We start from the raw sequence: 16,948 nt of genomic DNA, 5'->3' as shown, positions 1-16,948 counted from the left end.
CCTTTAGACCTCACCATCTGCGCATCTGAGAGAAGCTTGGGCCTTCCCAGCATGGGTCTCCTCTTCCTTCGGCTGCTGGTGCTCCTGCCTCTAGGGAAGGCTGCGCCACACCGGGATGGCCGCCAGAGTCAGACTTCTGTTTCCCCCGCCCTCCTAGAAAGGAGTCGCAGAGAGCTCCCCGTGGGCAACCACGAGGAAGCTGAGGAGAAGCCGGATCTTTTCGTTGCAGTGCCACACCTGATAGGTGCCGGGGAAGGCCAGAGGCAGAGGGAGAAGATGCTGTCCAGGTTTGGCAGGTTCTGGAAGAAGCCCGAGCGAGAAGCGCCCCCATCCCAGGACTCGGTCAGTGGGCCCTTCCTGTCTGGGACCCGGGCCCTCGCCCAGCCCAGAGACGGGATGCAAATGGAGAAATCTCCTCTTCGGGAAGAAGCCAAGAGATTCTGGCACCACTTCATGTTCAGAACGGGCCCAGCTTCTCAGGGGATCATCCTGCCCATCAAAAGCCATGAAGTACATCAGGAGACGTGTAGGACAGTGCCCTTCAGCCAGGTATCTGTTCTGGAGGGGGCGGGGGGGGGGGGGATCGGAGCTTGCAAGAAAGGGGCAGGCAACTGGGACAGGTGGAAAGGAGGAGGGAAGGCTGCCAGGGCCTCACCTGACTCCCAGATTTGGCCCTTGGGCATTCATCAGAGGCATTGGCAAAGTATGATCATGCTCCCCAGATTTCCTTCCAACTTGCCATGGTTTCTTGGTATTCTGGAAACTCTGTAAGAGTGATACGATGGTGTTGCCAATCTCAGTAACCATTCATATTGATCGCACAGACCTTTTTTTTATGGGCTCTTTATTTTTATGCTGGCGGGGATCAATCCAGGGAGATAAGTAGGACTGGACCCTCGGTTAGGAAAAGTGGGAACGTAGAGAAGTAACCAGAGCTGGTCTCCAGCTGTTCCCGTAACACTCTTTTGGGATGCAGATGAGCTGCTCAACTCCGCCCACAGATAAGGTGGGAAACACTGGACTCCTCCCCAAACCCTCTCATTCATACTATCTCAGTCTTAATCCCCGTATTTCACACCAAACTACTTGATAGGCAGTCAGGCAGAAGTGGCCACATGGTTTCTAACGTTACCGCAGCAAAAAATGATTTAACTTATTTTCTCATAAGCTTTCAAACAACCGATATCAGCGTGAAATCACATTTGCTGCCCTCAGAAGCAACACCTCCTGCTTCGTGTTGTGTTGGCTGATTTGTGGTTATTATGATTGATTCTGCACTGTTGAGACAAAGGGGCATTCTCCTTATCCGCTGCTTCCAGTCAGTCCTGGCAAGCCCCACACTCCAAATGTTACATGAAATCGAGAAACTGCATCAAGCCCTTAAACATGACGATACTGAACCAAAAGCAACGCAGGGTAGAGTAAAATTTTACGGTCCAATAATGCTACCCAATTAAGCAGGCAGTATTATAAGGTAATTGACTGTGTCAGGCAGTTAAGTATTCTGCCTGAAAAGGCAAGGATATGTAGCAGTAAGTCCATTATCAAATAATAACGACGGCTTTGTTGGCCACGTGCAATTACAAAATTGCTCCTAAGAATTGTGCAGTCAGATTTCCTTTGAAACTCTCATTTTAAATTCTAGGGCTAATTAAATTAAAATTCAGGTGTTTGACCCATATACCTTACAGGGCACACAAAGCCAGGCGAATGGGGTTAGAGGAGGCAAAGGTGATGTTAGATGGGGTTAGAGGAGGCAAAGGATGATTTGCAGACATAGATGCCATCACGAGGCCACGTGCAACTTCGTAGGTTTGAATGTACCACAGGCACTGCAAAATAGAATAGAATTAATGATGTTCTGGTCTGTTCTATGAACAACCGAACCAACACGGATGGAGGGTCTATTGGGCGTAATGCATTGTGAGAAGTAGAAAGATAAGGCACATTGCTTATATAGGAAGTTAGCCATTAGAGTTTTTTCAACTGCTAACATCCAATTAGACAAAATTCCTTAAAGTTTGACATTTAAGATGCAAAGCATTTTCTTTTTAACTTAGGGATTTCCTAAAGGCTAATGTATCAATATACTCAACACAAGAAATTTAGTTACGGTGGCTTTATACTTTTGTAGATTTTTTAATGTTTATTTTTGAGAGAGAGAGAAAGAGAGAGAGATTGAGAGTGGGGGAAGGACAGAGAAAGGGAGGCAGAAGATCTGAAGGAGGCTCTGTGCTGACAACAGAGAGCCTGATGCAGGGCTCGAACTCACAGACTGTAAGATCATGACCTGAGCCGAAGTCAGAACGCTTAACTGACTGAGGCACCCGGGTGCCCCTGCCCTTATAGATTAACCATCACTTGGATATTGTAAAATATCCAAAATTGGAAAGTTTTTGACATTTTAGTCTGAATTATCTTCAGGCTTACAGTCTATCGCTTCTGTATCGCGGATGTTAATGAGATGACTCATGATAACTTAATGGAGATGTTTGCCTTTTAGACGATCACCCATGAAGACTGTGAGAAAGTAGTCGTGCAGAACAACCTCTGCTTTGGGAAATGTGGGTCTGTTCGTTTTCCTGGAGCTGCGCAGCACCCCCACACGTTCTGTTCCCACTGCTCGCCTGCCAAGTTCACCACGATGCACTTGCAGCTGAACTGCACTGGCCTTTCCCCCGTGGTCAAGGTGGTGATGCTGGTGGAGGAGTGCCAGTGCAAGACGAAGACCGAGCATGAGCATGAACCCCTCCTCCAGGCAGGCTCCCAGGCGGAGTTCCATGCGCAGGATCCCTTCATCCCAGGATTTTCCACTTAAAAAGAGATCCCACTAGGACCTTTGAAAAGCAAAACCACCATAGTAAAGGTGCTGGTTATTCAGTGTGCAACTGGTTAGTGGGTGCATACTATTTTAAGGGAAAGGAGGTTTAAAAAGTAGTGAGATAGAACAATCTCGAGGAAATGGTATTCATCTAGTTATTGGTACCTATTCGGGTTCTAGTCTTGGCTCTGCCACGCTGGCAGGAGGGTGTTAAGGACTTGTAGAAGCTTTCTGCACCTTGAGGGCTTCATCTCTATATGACGGACTTGAACCGTCCATTCAAGAGGTTTGCCAGAGGCCTTTCCTCTACTGAGAGTCCATGATCTTGTGTCTTCCAGTTCTGGTGAAAGCCCTCCATCCGAAGTAGGAAAAGAAAGAAGGTAGACCATAAAAATTGGCTTCTTGAATAGCTTGTCAAAGCACCACCAGAAACATGTACGTAGTGTTTGTGGGAAGGATTCTTCATACTTGTAGGCAGATTTTGCATCTCAGACGGTGTTTTATTTGTCTTCTTCTAGCAAATGCATATTTTAGTTCCATAGATTTAAGGAGTAGCTTGCTCGGCTGCCTCTTTATTTTCGATACTCCCCATACAAAGTTCTTAATGTCAGGTCTCTGGCTTTGAAGAAGGAAGAGCAATGTTACTTTTAGTGGTTTACGTAGGGACATGGAACAATCATTGGTAGCTATGCAAGTGCCTAAATTACGGGGAAATAAAAATATACAACCAGTACCAGGCTTAAAGGTCAATCCAGAGATGCTAATGAAAGTAACCAAGGAATTCCAGTAGATGGCAAATTAAATAAACGGCAAAGGATTAAAAATGGAAACAGTTTACTGGTGAAATCCTTTATCCACGTGCATTTAGGATTAGGTAGTAAGTTAAAGTTCTGTGTCTGGATGACTGTTTTTTTTGTTTTGTTTTGTTTTTTGGGGGTTTTTGCTGCTGTATAAAAACTTCATATTATAAATTTTGTTCTGTAAATGCCACACTTGCAATTTCTGAAAATATTCTGAGTATTTTGATGTATTAAATTTTAGTGTGTGAAGCATTCTGGGAAAGCTCGTGGCATTCAATCATCTTAAATGTTATCCTTAATGGTTTTTTTCTGTCCCATTATTTAAGGGCGCTATCTGGAGATTACCTGCATAGGAGCATTTCTGAAATGGCTTCAGGGGCTAATGACAATGGCTCAAGCGTTTTTTCTGACACTTCCAGCAGTTTTCTGTTTACATAAAATCACTGTCTTTAGTGATTCCATTTCTCCTTCGGTATTTATTTGTATACATACCGTGTACGGACCTGGCATTCCCTAGTCGTATTTCTTTTCCTATAATCATTCTTTTAAAAACTCATCTTCAAATTATTTCAATTATTTGAATCCTATTACTTTCAGTACCACAAAAAAAGCGTTTCCTAGAATATTGATTTTTTAAAAGAAATCAATCTACATTTTAATTCTAGTTCTCTTTAGTCACACCATCTAACCTGGTGTTTCAAAGACGCGGATGCATTTATATTTAGTGTATATTCTACATTAAAGTGGTAGAATGTGTGGTATACGGATACACATGTGGCATTTACATCAGAATATATTATACCCTTCGGTGGTCAAAGACAGCCTAATTGGCCAAGATATGGTCATAAGGATGAAACTGTTAAGCATTAATGATATCCCAGCTGGTCAATATATTTTTGGTGCCAAAAGCTATTGAGCAGCTGTCTGGTTTGCAATTGCCTAACCCTGATTATGTAAACCTATCTCTGCCAATTGGACTGTCCTTCTCCTCCTTACTCGCTTGCAAATCCCTTTTATTTATCCTTGCAAATAGACTCTCAAGCCCAGGCCCCAAACAATCATCAGTCTTATTCAAACTCTGCTCTGCTCTTCCCTCGTGTGAATTCAAGATGAGACAGCGGATAGTGGTATCCGAGCTTACGTTCAGAGTCATAGTGTGAATCTCATGAAATTGGCCGCATTCGTCCATTTTTACTGGCAAAAACAAAACAACGCAGTTCTCAGTGGTTCAACATAACACATGGGAGCATAGGAAACCCAGAGGAAACACACAAATATCGAACATCTTAAGTGCCAGATACTATGCTGGGTCTCTTGCATAAATTATAAATTATGCAATTTATGTAATACGTATATACATGTGTTATACAATCCTCACAAAAATTTTATGAGGTGGGTAAATACCCTATTTTACAGATAAGGAAAATAAGCCTTAAAAAGTTGAAGCAACTAGGGGCGCCTGGGGGCTCAGTCGGTTAAGTTTCCGACTTCAGCCTAGGTCATGATCTCATGGTTTGTGGGTTCGAGCCCATGTCAGGCTCTGGGCTGACAGCTCGGAGCCTGGAGCCTGCCTCGGATTCTGTGCCTCCCTCTCTCTCTCTGCTCCTCCCCCACACGCTCTCCCTCTCTCTCTCTCTCACAAATAAATAAACATTAAAACTTTTTTTTAAAAAAAATTGAAGCGACTAGCCTAAGGTCATTTGGATCCTATTCTCTATTTGTATTAAAATATGGGGGCGCCTGGGTGGCTTGGTCGGTTAAGCATTTGACTTCGGCTCAGGTCATGATCTCACGGTCCGTGAGTTCGAGCCCCGCGTCGGGCTCGGTGCTGACAGCTCAGAGCCTGGAGCCTGTTTCAGATTCTGTGTCTCCCTCTCTCTCTGCCCCTCCCCTGTTCATGCTCTGTCTCTCTCTGTCTCAAAAATAAATAAACGTTAAAAAAAATTAAAAAAAAAAGGAAAAAAATATGATTAAAATATGTACTCATTCATTGCCCATCAGTTTAGATTGATCTCTTTGAGGGCTCTTGCCTATAGGCCTCACAACTCATTTCTTTTACCTCTTGCCCAGCTCTCATATTGAAGGACATTGATGTTACCACTTGAGAGAGAAATCATCCCTAGATCAGGTTCTCAGCCAAGCACTGCCCTAACTTGAGAGGTGGTCATGGTAACTCCCTGCTCAATCTTGGTTTCATTTTCTGCCCAGAAAAAATGAGGGTGATGATAGTTACTTCATAATTATTGTGATGATCAAGTGTAGGTAGCAACACATCAGAGAGCTTTAGATCCTGTAAAACTCTAAGGGTTTAGTTCACTCTTCTCCATTCAGAGGTTCTTTCTTTCTTTCTTCCTTTCTTTTTTTCTTTCTTTCCTTCTTTCTTTCTTTCTAACTGTTGAGAAATTTAAACACATAGAAAAGCACAAAGAATATTACAGCAAGCACTCAAATTCTCACCACCAGAATATTTAACATTTTGCCATCTCATGCTTGTTTATTTTTGCTAAAGAAGTAAACCATTTCACATATAAGTAAAGCGCCCCCCCAACCACCATGCTGTCTTATCCGCCACACCCCTGACTCCTCAAGAACCAGCCCCCCCCAAGATTCTCATTTCTACTTCCAATATCCTGTTCTATTTTTGCAAAGATACATATACATCCATAAATAATAAATAGCATTATTTGTCTATATATGTTCCTTTATTCAGCAGGTATGTATGTGTCTACCAGCTGTATGCAAGATACAGGTCTGAGTGCTGTGACTGTAGCAAGAAAATAAGTCAGACAAGATCCCTGCTCCCGTAGAGCTTGTAGTCTAGTTGAGGGAGACAAGTAACTTGAGAATCAGGCAGTTCATTAGCGAATCAACCACAGAGGCAAAATATCAGGTGGCTGTAAGTGGTAGGCAAAGAATTAACATAGGGAACTGTGCTAGAGGTTAGCTACCTTAGGCTGAATAGCCCCTGAAAGGGTGCCATGAAAGCTGTGAGGTTTTAATTATACGTGCGGTGTCCCGTATGAATTGTGCTACAGCGACTTTTCCTCCATACAGGGTTCTGCCTGGTTTTCACAACCGTTTTTAAAGGTTGTTTTTTTTTTTTTTTTTAATGTGTATCTTATGTTGATTCTAGAAACTTGGCATTAAGTATCCCCTAAAGAGAGTGGTTAACTTAGCTGTGATAACTTATTTTTTCAATGTACATAGTCTCTTTAAACTGTCAACATAACTCCTGGTTAAGGAAGTCGTGCATCTTCTTAATTTTTATAAGGAATTTATTCTATGCAAGACCCCGAGATAAGCAAAGATAAATAAGACACTTTTCCCATTGCCCTGGAGCTTACGACATAGTAGCAGGGATAATATGTGTAAATTATAAAGCAATAATGATAGTAATGATAATAAGAGCTACATATTATTGAGTCCTTACTATGTGTTCAAGTGCTTTCTATTCCTTATCTCCCTGAAATAGACATTTTATACACACTTTTTTTTTTTCTTGACAAAAAAAAATGAAGCTTTTCTGAAAGCTTCATTCATTCAATCCACCAACATTTATAGTTGTCTGTGATGACCCGGGTCACTGTGCTGGGTACAAAGAATATGAATAAAGGAATGCATGGTTATGTGACTATGATTCCTGACCGTAAAAAGTTTACAGTCCGGGAACAAGTAAATAAATGCATTTGTTTCTGCAAAGCTAGAGTAATGATCTTCCTACCACGTCCCCACCCCCAAATTGAAACTCCACATTCTCGGTGAAGCCTTCCTTAAGCCCTAGACAAAGTCAGCTTTGCCTCTTGCACAATTGCATGGTGCCTTATACCTTCACGTCTCAGCACGTGTTTCAGTTTATAATTATACCATTATTTGTGTCATCATTAGTCAATCATAAGCTCCATGAGAACAGGGATCATACTGGGTTTCTTTTACCATTATAATCAATACCTAGGAAAGTATCCAGCACATAGTAGGTATTCAATAAATATTTTTTTGTCTGCATAAAAGAAACATTATCAATAGATGCCATATGTTGAAGGTATATCATGTATCAGGCACGGGGCCAACCACTTCATATATACCCTTTCATTTAACCCTCATAAAACTCTACGAGGTAGGGAATATTGTATCATGTTGTGAATGAAGATGCTGAGGCTCATATAAGTAACTCTCCCAAAGCAGCCTTACTGAAGAGTAGCAGAAGGTGAACGACTCCAAAGTCCCAGATCTTTCCTACTATGCTATGGTGTTTCAAGGTAACAAAGATCAAAAATAAATTTTTGTGTATTTATATATGTACATATATACACATGCATATATATACACATATACATATATACATGTACGCATAGACTATATATGCATATATATGTGTATATATATACACATACACATATATACACATATACATATATACATGTACGCATAGACTATATACACATACACATACATACCGAGTTAAATTCCTGATTCATCCACTAGTCTATTCCTTTTCTGATTCCCAGAGCCCATTATCCATGCCTGTCTTAAGACACTTAATCAGTGAGGATGCTTTCAACTCATGTACCAGAAAATACAACTCAGAATGTATTAAATTATAAAGGGATTTAGTATTTCACTAACAAAAAGCATGGAAGGCAGCTAGTTTCCTGGTCGGTCAAGTTGGAAAGTCTACCATTCTGTCAAGGACGTGGATTCCTTCCATTTTTCTGCCCTGTCACCCTTAGTGTGTCCTCCACAAGCTAAAACTATTCTCAGTCACAACATGGCTGCTGCAGTTCCAGACATCACGTTTCATCACTCACGCACCAATGTCTATAGTCGACAAAAGGGATTATCTCCCACTTTGCATCCCTTCCAAGCTGCATAAAATCGGTTACACTGAGGATATTTAAACAATGGAATAAAACCTTTGCTCTGACAGCAAGGAATAAAGAGAAAATGACCCTCAAGTAGACAGCAGTGTCTGCCACAGCCTTTTGCCACTTTTTAACTTATGTTGTAATTATTTATTTACTTATCCTTACTTCTAAATTGTAAACTCCCTAATAACAAGTTATGTATATTTTACATCTTTGTTACCCCTCTGTTTCTGATATAATGTTCTATGTTTAATATAGTATATTATTTTAATATATTTTAAATACGTTGAGAAACTATTTTATATATATTACATACTTATATTTTAGTATTTGTATAAGTGCATATACATGTAAACATGAGCATATACATACAAGTAAAGTGTATAATTTTAATCTTTTATGTGAGATAAATGCTCAGTACATGTTAGCTAGAGGAATAGATTTTGGGAGCTGCTCTTGAAAATATACGTAGGTATAGATACTGTGGGGAGTTCTAATGACAGCCAACAAGTTTTAAGAACATATATGGTAGGCAATAGGGAGTTTTTGAAGGATTCTTATGGATTTAAAATAGTCACTCCAGAGGGGCTCACGAGCCCCCTGAAATGTGGCAGCCATGGACATTCTTCAGGGGAGAAGGTCCAGAATTCCAATGAGCTTCCCAAAGAGTTCCACGAGCCAGAAACCTTCACGGTGGGTATGACGAATTGGAATGGAAAGAAAGCACGGAGGGCTTCTAGAAACACTGGACAAGAAACCGTGGAAAGCATGTGCACAAACCTCATCCAACTAGAACTCAGGAAAGTCAGGTTTCCATCTTAAGAACAGAGGATGAATCTTAAATACACATCAGTGGGTCCTTCTCACCTGGCTTCAGAGAAAGCTCAGATTCAGGAGCTTGCAGTGGTGACATGTGTGACTAATAATACCTTAGCAATGGCATGGACTTTCCTGTAATACTAGTTTTCCAAAGCCAGGCCCCAATTATCCACCCACATTTCCAGGAGACAGCTCAGATTGTCATTTAGTCCCTGCCTCCCCCTGACTCATTTTGTTCCTATTCCTTTCCTCCAAAAGAAACAATCACCACTGATCCACCTGTGGGTGGAGACTCGGGTTAATATTTTTCAAAGAAATTATCACAACTTCCTCTTGTCTACCAGCTAAGGGAAACACACCCCTTTACGTCCAATATTTAAAGAACAAGAATTTCTAGTAAGCACTGTTTTGTAAGTCACAATTCTATTACTAAAAGGAACCCTGCATCCTTCCCAAAGGGTTCCCAAAGGAACCCTGCCCAAAACTCAGGCAAGAAATAGGTGAAAATTGAAATGGATAGATTTCACATCTTGCACCAGCTCAAGTAAGACACTCAAACGATACCCTCTTCGGGGGGCCTGGGATCCACAGGATTTAGTAGTGTCTTTGCATATAAGTGAATAATATTCTGGAGATTTTCAGGACTATAGGAACACAGCGAGAACCTATAAATGAAGAGGTTCCTGAATATGCAGATATCACACAAAGAGACTGTCTTCCCCCATTCTTCTGCTTGTCTGCAAATGAGCTTATGAGCCCAGACACAGCTCTAAGGAAAACTGGAAAACAGGTGGAATTTTCTTTGGTGTCTACTTTTCCTCCTTTCTGCCTATGATCTCTCTCTCTCTCTCTCTCTCTCTCTCTCATCTTCACTTCAGGATATTCAAATTATCTACAATTGACCAGAGCTCCTAATTCATGTCCATTTATCCATCGAGGCTGTCAATGTATTCATTCAACTAACATCTATTTAGAACCTATTAAGTGTAGGGGACTGTGCTGACCCCCCAGGGTATCAAGATGGCTATGAGAGTTTCCTGCACTTGAGACAGAATTTACCTGGCTGGAGAGTTTGGGCTTCAGCTTAACTTTGACTTGTGTGTTACAAGGATCTATGAACTTCTAAAATATAGGAATTCTGTTCCAGTGGGTGGTGGTAGGGGTCGGGGACAGCAGGCAATAGTTGATATATATAAAAGTATATTTATTCATTTTGAAAGAGAGAACATGAGTGGGGGGAGGGCAGAGAGAGAGGGAGAGAGAGAATCCCAAGCAGGCTCACGCTGTCAGTGCAGAGCCCAGAGTGGGACTGGAACTCATGAACTGGGAGATCATGACCTGAGCCGAAACCAAGAGTCGGATGCTCAACTGACTGAGCCACCCAGGGGCCCCACTGGTTGCTATAAATATTTTTAAAGCTCCACAGGTGGTTTTGCCAGCAGGCCAGATCATGACGAGGTGGGAGTCACTGAAGAATTCTGGTCACAGGAAGTCTGAGCATTTGCTCAGATCTCTTCCAGACGGAGAACATTACGCTGTTCTCCCAGCCCTTCTTCTAAGTTCTTTACATTTCATTTCTGTGCAACTCATGAGTCATATGGCTCTGGTCCAGTTAACAAAGCCTCATTTGTTGCTCAGAGGAAATAGAGGTGTTTAATTGAGTTGGTTTTTCTCCCCCCAAATAAATTGCTCTTTTTATCACATACCTATTGTACTTCTTCCTTCATTAGCATTTCGCACTATAATTCGATAACTCCTACATATCAGAACTTACTTCTGGTGCTCACAGGCAATGCTTTCTTGGTTCCACACCTAGGAAGTAGGATTCATTGGATTTGAGATAATCTTGGAAATCTGCATTTTAACATTTTTTCGTTATAAAAATTTCAGGAGTTCAAAAATACAAAAACGTTGAAAAAGCACCAAGAATACCTCCATCACTTCCACTTTAACTCAACAGTTGTTGACGTTTTTGCCTTATTTGTTTTACCTTTCAGTTTGTACAGATGTGTGTGTATGTGTATTCACTCCATAGTTTTAGACCGTTGAACCATTTGAAAGTAAATTGCAGATATTATGACCCTTCCCCCTTCGTACTTCAGCATGTATCCCTTAAGAATGAGGATATTCCAGGGTGCCTGTGTGGCTCACTTGGTTAAGTGTCTGACTTTGGCTCAGGCCATGATCTCACGGTTCGTGAGTTTGAGCCCTGCATTGGGTTCTCTGCTGTCAGCGCAGAGCCTGCTTGGGATCCTCTGTCTCCCTCCCTCTCTCTGCCCCTCCCCCATGCCTTTCTCTCACTCTCTCTTTCTCTCTCAGAAACAAAATAAACATTAAAAAAAAAAAAAAAGAAGAATGAGCATATTCCTACACAGTAAGGAGAATATCATCACTGCTAAGAAAATTAAAAGTATTTTCAAAATATCACCCAGTCGTTTGTACTTTAACAAACACCTTCTGGATGTAGTTCTCTGTGTCAAAATTATAGACGTGGAAGCTTCAGACATTACGGTAGGCTAACAGAGGATGCCTTTGGGGAGCAAGCAGGACTTATGGGACAGGCAAATAAGTCTGGAGTTAGTTCTGAGAGTTCACAAATCAGGGCAGACAAAAATGTCTCATCTTGCCAGGATATTTATTCTACTAGACACAGAGTTTACGAGAAGACAGACAGGTCATACAGCTGCGGGAATGAACCTCCACACACTAATTTTAACTATAAGGAAGCTGAAATATTCTTTCTTGCCCTGGGAAACTGCAAAAAAATCCTCTTGCTATCATTTTTTACGAAAAGAAAAGAAAAGAAAAATTCCTCTTGCTCTCATTTTTTACAATAGAAAGTTACATGGCGAGGGGCGCCTGGGTGGCGCAGTCGGTTAAGCGTCCGACTTCAGCCAGGTCACGATCTCGCGGTCCGTGAGTTCGAGCCCCGCGTCAGGCTCTGGGCTGATGGCTCGGAGCCTGGAGCATGTTTCCGATTCTGTGTCTCCCTCTCTCTCTGCCCCTCCCCCGTTCATGCTCTGTCTCTCTCTGTCCCAAAAATAAATAAAAAACGTTGAAAAAAAAATTAAAAAAAAAAAAAAAAAGAAAGTTACATGGCGAGTGTACAAAAAGGTATCTAAAGCATTAATGACGCACCTAGTTTAGAGGATAAGATTTGCCTCGGTGGAAATGATCAGCTGAATGATTCCCTGCTGTGACGAAAGAGTTAAAATTGTGGCCCTGCGTCCTGCTTCGGGAGAGGATCATGGGAGTTGTAGTGTGACACTTTTCCGTGCTTTCCAACGCTGTCTCCGTGAAACAGCATCAGCTGCGGTAGCACACGGTGTCATTTTAACATGATCTTTGAATATTTACACGGTGCCTGTAAAAGACTTCATGATGACAGTTGGTGATTCCCGTGGCAGTTAATGAATGACAGCACAAACGTGATCAGAGTGCTTTAGAAAAGAGTCTCTCAGAAGGCTGGCTTTCACAGATCCAGGCCTGGATCCCAAGTATGAGCTCGGGAGTGACATTTTTCCTTGTTAGGGTTACAGTGAAAGTTACTCCTTGACTGGGCACCTGGGTAGCTCAGTCCGACTTCAGCTCAGGTCATGATCTCAGGGTTCCTGAGTTCGAGCCCCACACCGGGCTCTGCACTGACAGCACGGAGCCTGCTTCAGATCCTCTGTCTCCGTCTCTGCCCCTCCCCAGCTCACACATGCTCTGCCTCAAAAATCAATATTTTTTAAAAAGTTACTTTTTTTAAAAAAAGAGAGCAAAGAAACAAAGATATCAAGAGAAATTAAGTGTGTGTGTGTGTGTCTTTGAGTTTGGTAGGCATCACTATGCAAAGCAGCACAGGTATTTAATAAACTCAAGAGATGGCTAGTGCATTCTAGGTAGCTGGTCAATTTTTCATCATTGCTTCCAGTGAATTCCTCAGTTATGTGTTTGCTTCCCCCATGCTGTTCTTCATCATGACCCTCTGAGCCTGTGGAATTTTCTCAGGCATCTTTATTTAGTGTTGCCAACCTCATTTTTACCAGCTAAGCCTGAGGAGGCTTCCTGCTGTGGCACCGCAGGGTGTCAAAGGATGAGATGTCAAGTGGCCTCCTTTTTTTTTCATCTACTGCATGGAGACACCATGAACCCAAAGCAGATCTGTTGAGTTAGCATATTCAGAAACCAACTCAAGTTAATTCTCCATAGTATTTTAGAGCCCTAAGGTATAGCAGAAAGTGCTATTTTTATTACCTCTGGTACCTGGGTTTTTCGAGAAGGACTCAGGTTATTTTATTTCGCTGGTCAACGTTACCACCACATGAGCCATGTGGACTGTCTCTTTCAGCAATCTTCGTCTCCTTTCCTGGTGCTGAACATGCCCCTCTGTCCTTTCCCTTTCTGAGAGCTCAGCACCTCTTGAAGCTGGAGGCCGCTGAATTTTGCTTCCCAGTTTCCCTTCTCTCCCCTTCAGAATATCCCTTTTGTGGGGTGCCTGGGTGGCTCAGTTGGTTAAGCATCCGACTCTTGATTTCAGCTCAGGTCATGATCTCACGGTTTGTGAGTTAAGCCATGTGCTGTCAGCTTAGAACTTGCTTGGGATTCTCTCTCTCTCTCTCTCTTTCAAAATAAATAAAATAAAATTTAAAAAATGCTGCAAAATATCCCACTTGCTCCCCCTCTGGCTCTTCTTTCGTTTCTGACTTTGAGAATTAAGTAACTATTTCTTCTCCTACCAAAGAGAAATCTCCTATTTAGACTCTTGATTTTACTGGCACCCCGGCCCCACACTTTATTTAAGCTCTAAATCCTTTTATTTTTCATTTTTTTCATTTTGTTTATTTAGTAATCTCTACACCCAATGTGGGGCTCGAACTCATGACCTTGGGATCAAGAGTCACATGTTCTTTTGACTGAACCAACCAGGCGCCCCTAAACTCTGAATTCTAACTTGTCTTCTTCTTCTCTATTTTTATGTCTTGGAGACAAACCCAGTTTCCTGCCCCCTCCACCCATCTCTTTTGCTCTTGTCTTTATAATAATAAAATCTCTCAATGAAAATCTCAATCTCTCGTCTTCATGCAATGAGGTCAGTATCATCAAAATGACCCTATTTTTGGGGCGCCTGGGTGGCTTGGTCGGTTAAGCGTCTGACTTCAGCTCAGGTCATGATCTCACGGTCCGTGAGTTCGAACCCCGCGTCGGGCTATGTGCTGACAGCTCAGAGCCTGGAGCCTGTTTCAGATTCTGTGTCTCCCTCTCTCTCTGCTCCTCACCTATTCATGCTCTTTTTCTCTCTGTCTCAAAAATAAATAAACGTTAAAAAAAATTTTAAAAAAATGACCCTATTTTTAATATGCTCTTTACATTGAACTAGGGCAGAACTTCTCATCACCTTTCTAGACCCGTTTTACTTCTCTCTTGGATCTCTGTTAAGCCCAGTTACCTTAGCTGTTTTCTAAAAAACACACTACTCACAAAAATGGATTTTAAAAGCACATTCTCCTTCTGCTTTCTACCTCAATCCACGTTTCTCCGAAAGATGAGGGATCAGGGTGACCCACTCAAAGCACCACTTCCCCTCGTGTTGGAAGAATCCACGTGTGAAACTGCTGAGTCTCGTTGCTGACAATGGCAGCTATTTGACTGCATTGACACAGAAGAGGAGACCTCTTTCCTGAAGAGCCCTGACTTTTGAAGCTCTGACAATGGACAGCTTTCATTATCAAATGGGTTGAATCTGAATCTGAAACTGAATCAGCTCAAGACTGCCAGGGACAAGCCCGTAGCCTGACAAAAATCAGATTTCTTGCCTTTCCAGGAGGGAGGGCCCTTCAAAGAAGTGCCATTAGACAAGTAGGAGGGGCGAGCTCAGTGTCAGTGGGTTTTCACTGGAGGATTTTGAAGATGGTCTAAGGGAAGCAGGGATCAGTTTGAGATTGGTTTTTGTTTTGAGGTGGGATTAGGAAAAGAGGGAATTCATTAGGAATTGGGTGCTGTCATGAGGTGAAGGTGGCCAAGAAATTGGGTGTCTCTAATAATAGACGAAAATAGCAAGTGGTCTAGGGCATTATTGGTCAGTAATCACCCAAAGAGGGGATCATTATAGTAATTTGCATCCACCGCATGACCTTGGCAGAAACGGTGTTTGTTATTAACTTTGCAGCTGGCTTTACCTGTGTCTCTCCTCCCAGCTTAATTAGTGGCTGGGCTTCTTCTCTCTTGTCAGGCCAAGTTGATTTTCATTCTTTTCATTCCAAATACATTTTAACTCTTGCAGCGTCCTGGATTCTAAATTCACTGAACACTCACCAGGATATGATTTCACACTGGCACTTAACCAACTGTAAGAATTTCGAGTTCATCTTGATTTAACGTAACAGAAACCTCCAGCACAAACACCAAGTGACCCTAAAAAGTTGAGATGAAGCCATGTGGCTTCGCTAATAGGTTCCAGTTTGGGACGTGTAGAACTTTTTCAAATGTTCTACCATTCTGCATTTTGATGATGCCACGGCACTCACGAATAAAGTCTGTCCAGGTTATCTTACTCCAAAAGCTTATTGGCTTCTCATTGGAAACAGCATGGGATTTGAAGCTCACCATGATTTGACTCCGTTCTACCTTTCCATTCTCTTCTCTATCTTTCCATGCATTTTACGTTTGAGCCACACCAGATGGATCACTGTACTTTCGCATCTCCGTGCCTTTGCATACACTTTCCCTTTCAACGGAGGGATCCTTTGTCCTGGTCAAAATCCTATTCTTATTTGGTTGATATAAGAACCTTTCTCCATGAAGCCACTCCTAAGCCCCTTTGTTGACACTACTAGCTGCTTCTTTAGCATTCCCATAGCACTTTGCTTGTAACTCTGCTTGGCATTGCTTTTGTTCCATCCCCTTAAGCACGTGATGGTTTTTAGAGTTATCTTTGATACTTGAAAAAAAAAAAAGAGTTTATTTTACCTACTCTCTGTATCCTACAGCAAATTCTTAACCTGGTTTTCGTGACTTCACTGGAGGCATGGGAAGGTGGGACAGCTTCTGGAACTTTATTTATAAATATATATGTACATGTTTCTACAATTACATGTGTGTGTGTGGGCATGCACTCTGTTGGGAAGAGGGTCCATAGCTTTCATTAGATGCTCAAAGGGATGTGTAACCCAAAAGAGGTGAAGAACAACTATTCGAATATTAGACTATTCTGGAATGGGCACTGTGCCACTCAAACAGATGGGGGAGATGACTATAAGCAACCAAGAAATCATGAATGTGCATCAAATGTGGGTGCTTAGGGCATGGTACCCAGCTGGGCAGGTGGAGAACGCCATCCACCCAAAGCTGCCAAGGGCTATTAGCCAGTGTTGATTAAACTCTGGACTGAGCTTGCACTGACTTTTGGAAATTGCAGTCAAATCCAGTCCTCCCCAGTCACGGCACAGAAGCACAGGAGTTGGCTGAGTTTATCCACATAAATGCCCTGACTGTGCCTTTGTTGAGAAGCTAAGTTGGCAGTGGCAGTAACGCTGCTTGTTCTTGTCTCGTTTTTCAATTCCCAGATAAATATTAGTTTGATTAATAATCATGTTCCAGTGAGTCATAGGAAGGATGAAATAGACTACAATTCTGGAAGGAGAATATGGTGTAGGACATATATC

The 16,948-nt window shown here is 42.1% G+C and overlaps 1 protein-coding gene across 1 annotated transcript; it reads left to right on the top strand.

The window, feature by feature from the left end:
- Positions 1–43: 43 nt before the first annotated feature.
- Positions 44–2,818, top strand: CER1 (cerberus 1, DAN family BMP antagonist). The gene is made up of 2 exons (XM_049635122.1): positions 44–549; positions 2,504–2,818. Exons 1-2 carry the CDS (start codon positions 52–54, stop codon positions 2,816–2,818), a joined length of 813 nt encoding a protein of 270 aa, XP_049491079.1. The 5' UTR covers positions 44–51.
- The last annotated feature ends 14,130 nt before the right edge of the window (positions 2,819–16,948 follow it).

Source organism: Panthera uncia, chromosome D4 (assembly GCF_023721935.1).
Source record: "Panthera uncia isolate 11264 chromosome D4, Puncia_PCG_1.0, whole genome shotgun sequence".
In the NCBI taxonomy this organism is placed as follows: Eukaryota; Metazoa; Chordata; class Mammalia; order Carnivora; family Felidae; genus Panthera; species Panthera uncia.
This window is presented reverse-complemented; position numbering and strand designations above follow the sequence as displayed.

Excerpts from the sequence above, each read along its gene's own strand:
- CER1 (XM_049635122.1), top strand. The coding sequence starts at position 52 with ATGGGTCTCCTCTTCCTTCGGCTGCTGGTGCTCCTGCCTCTAGGGAAG. Across the intron at positions 550-2,503 it reads GGACAGTGCCCTTCAGCCAG|ACGATCACCCATGAAGACTG; the intron begins GTATCTGTTCTG and ends TTTGCCTTTTAG.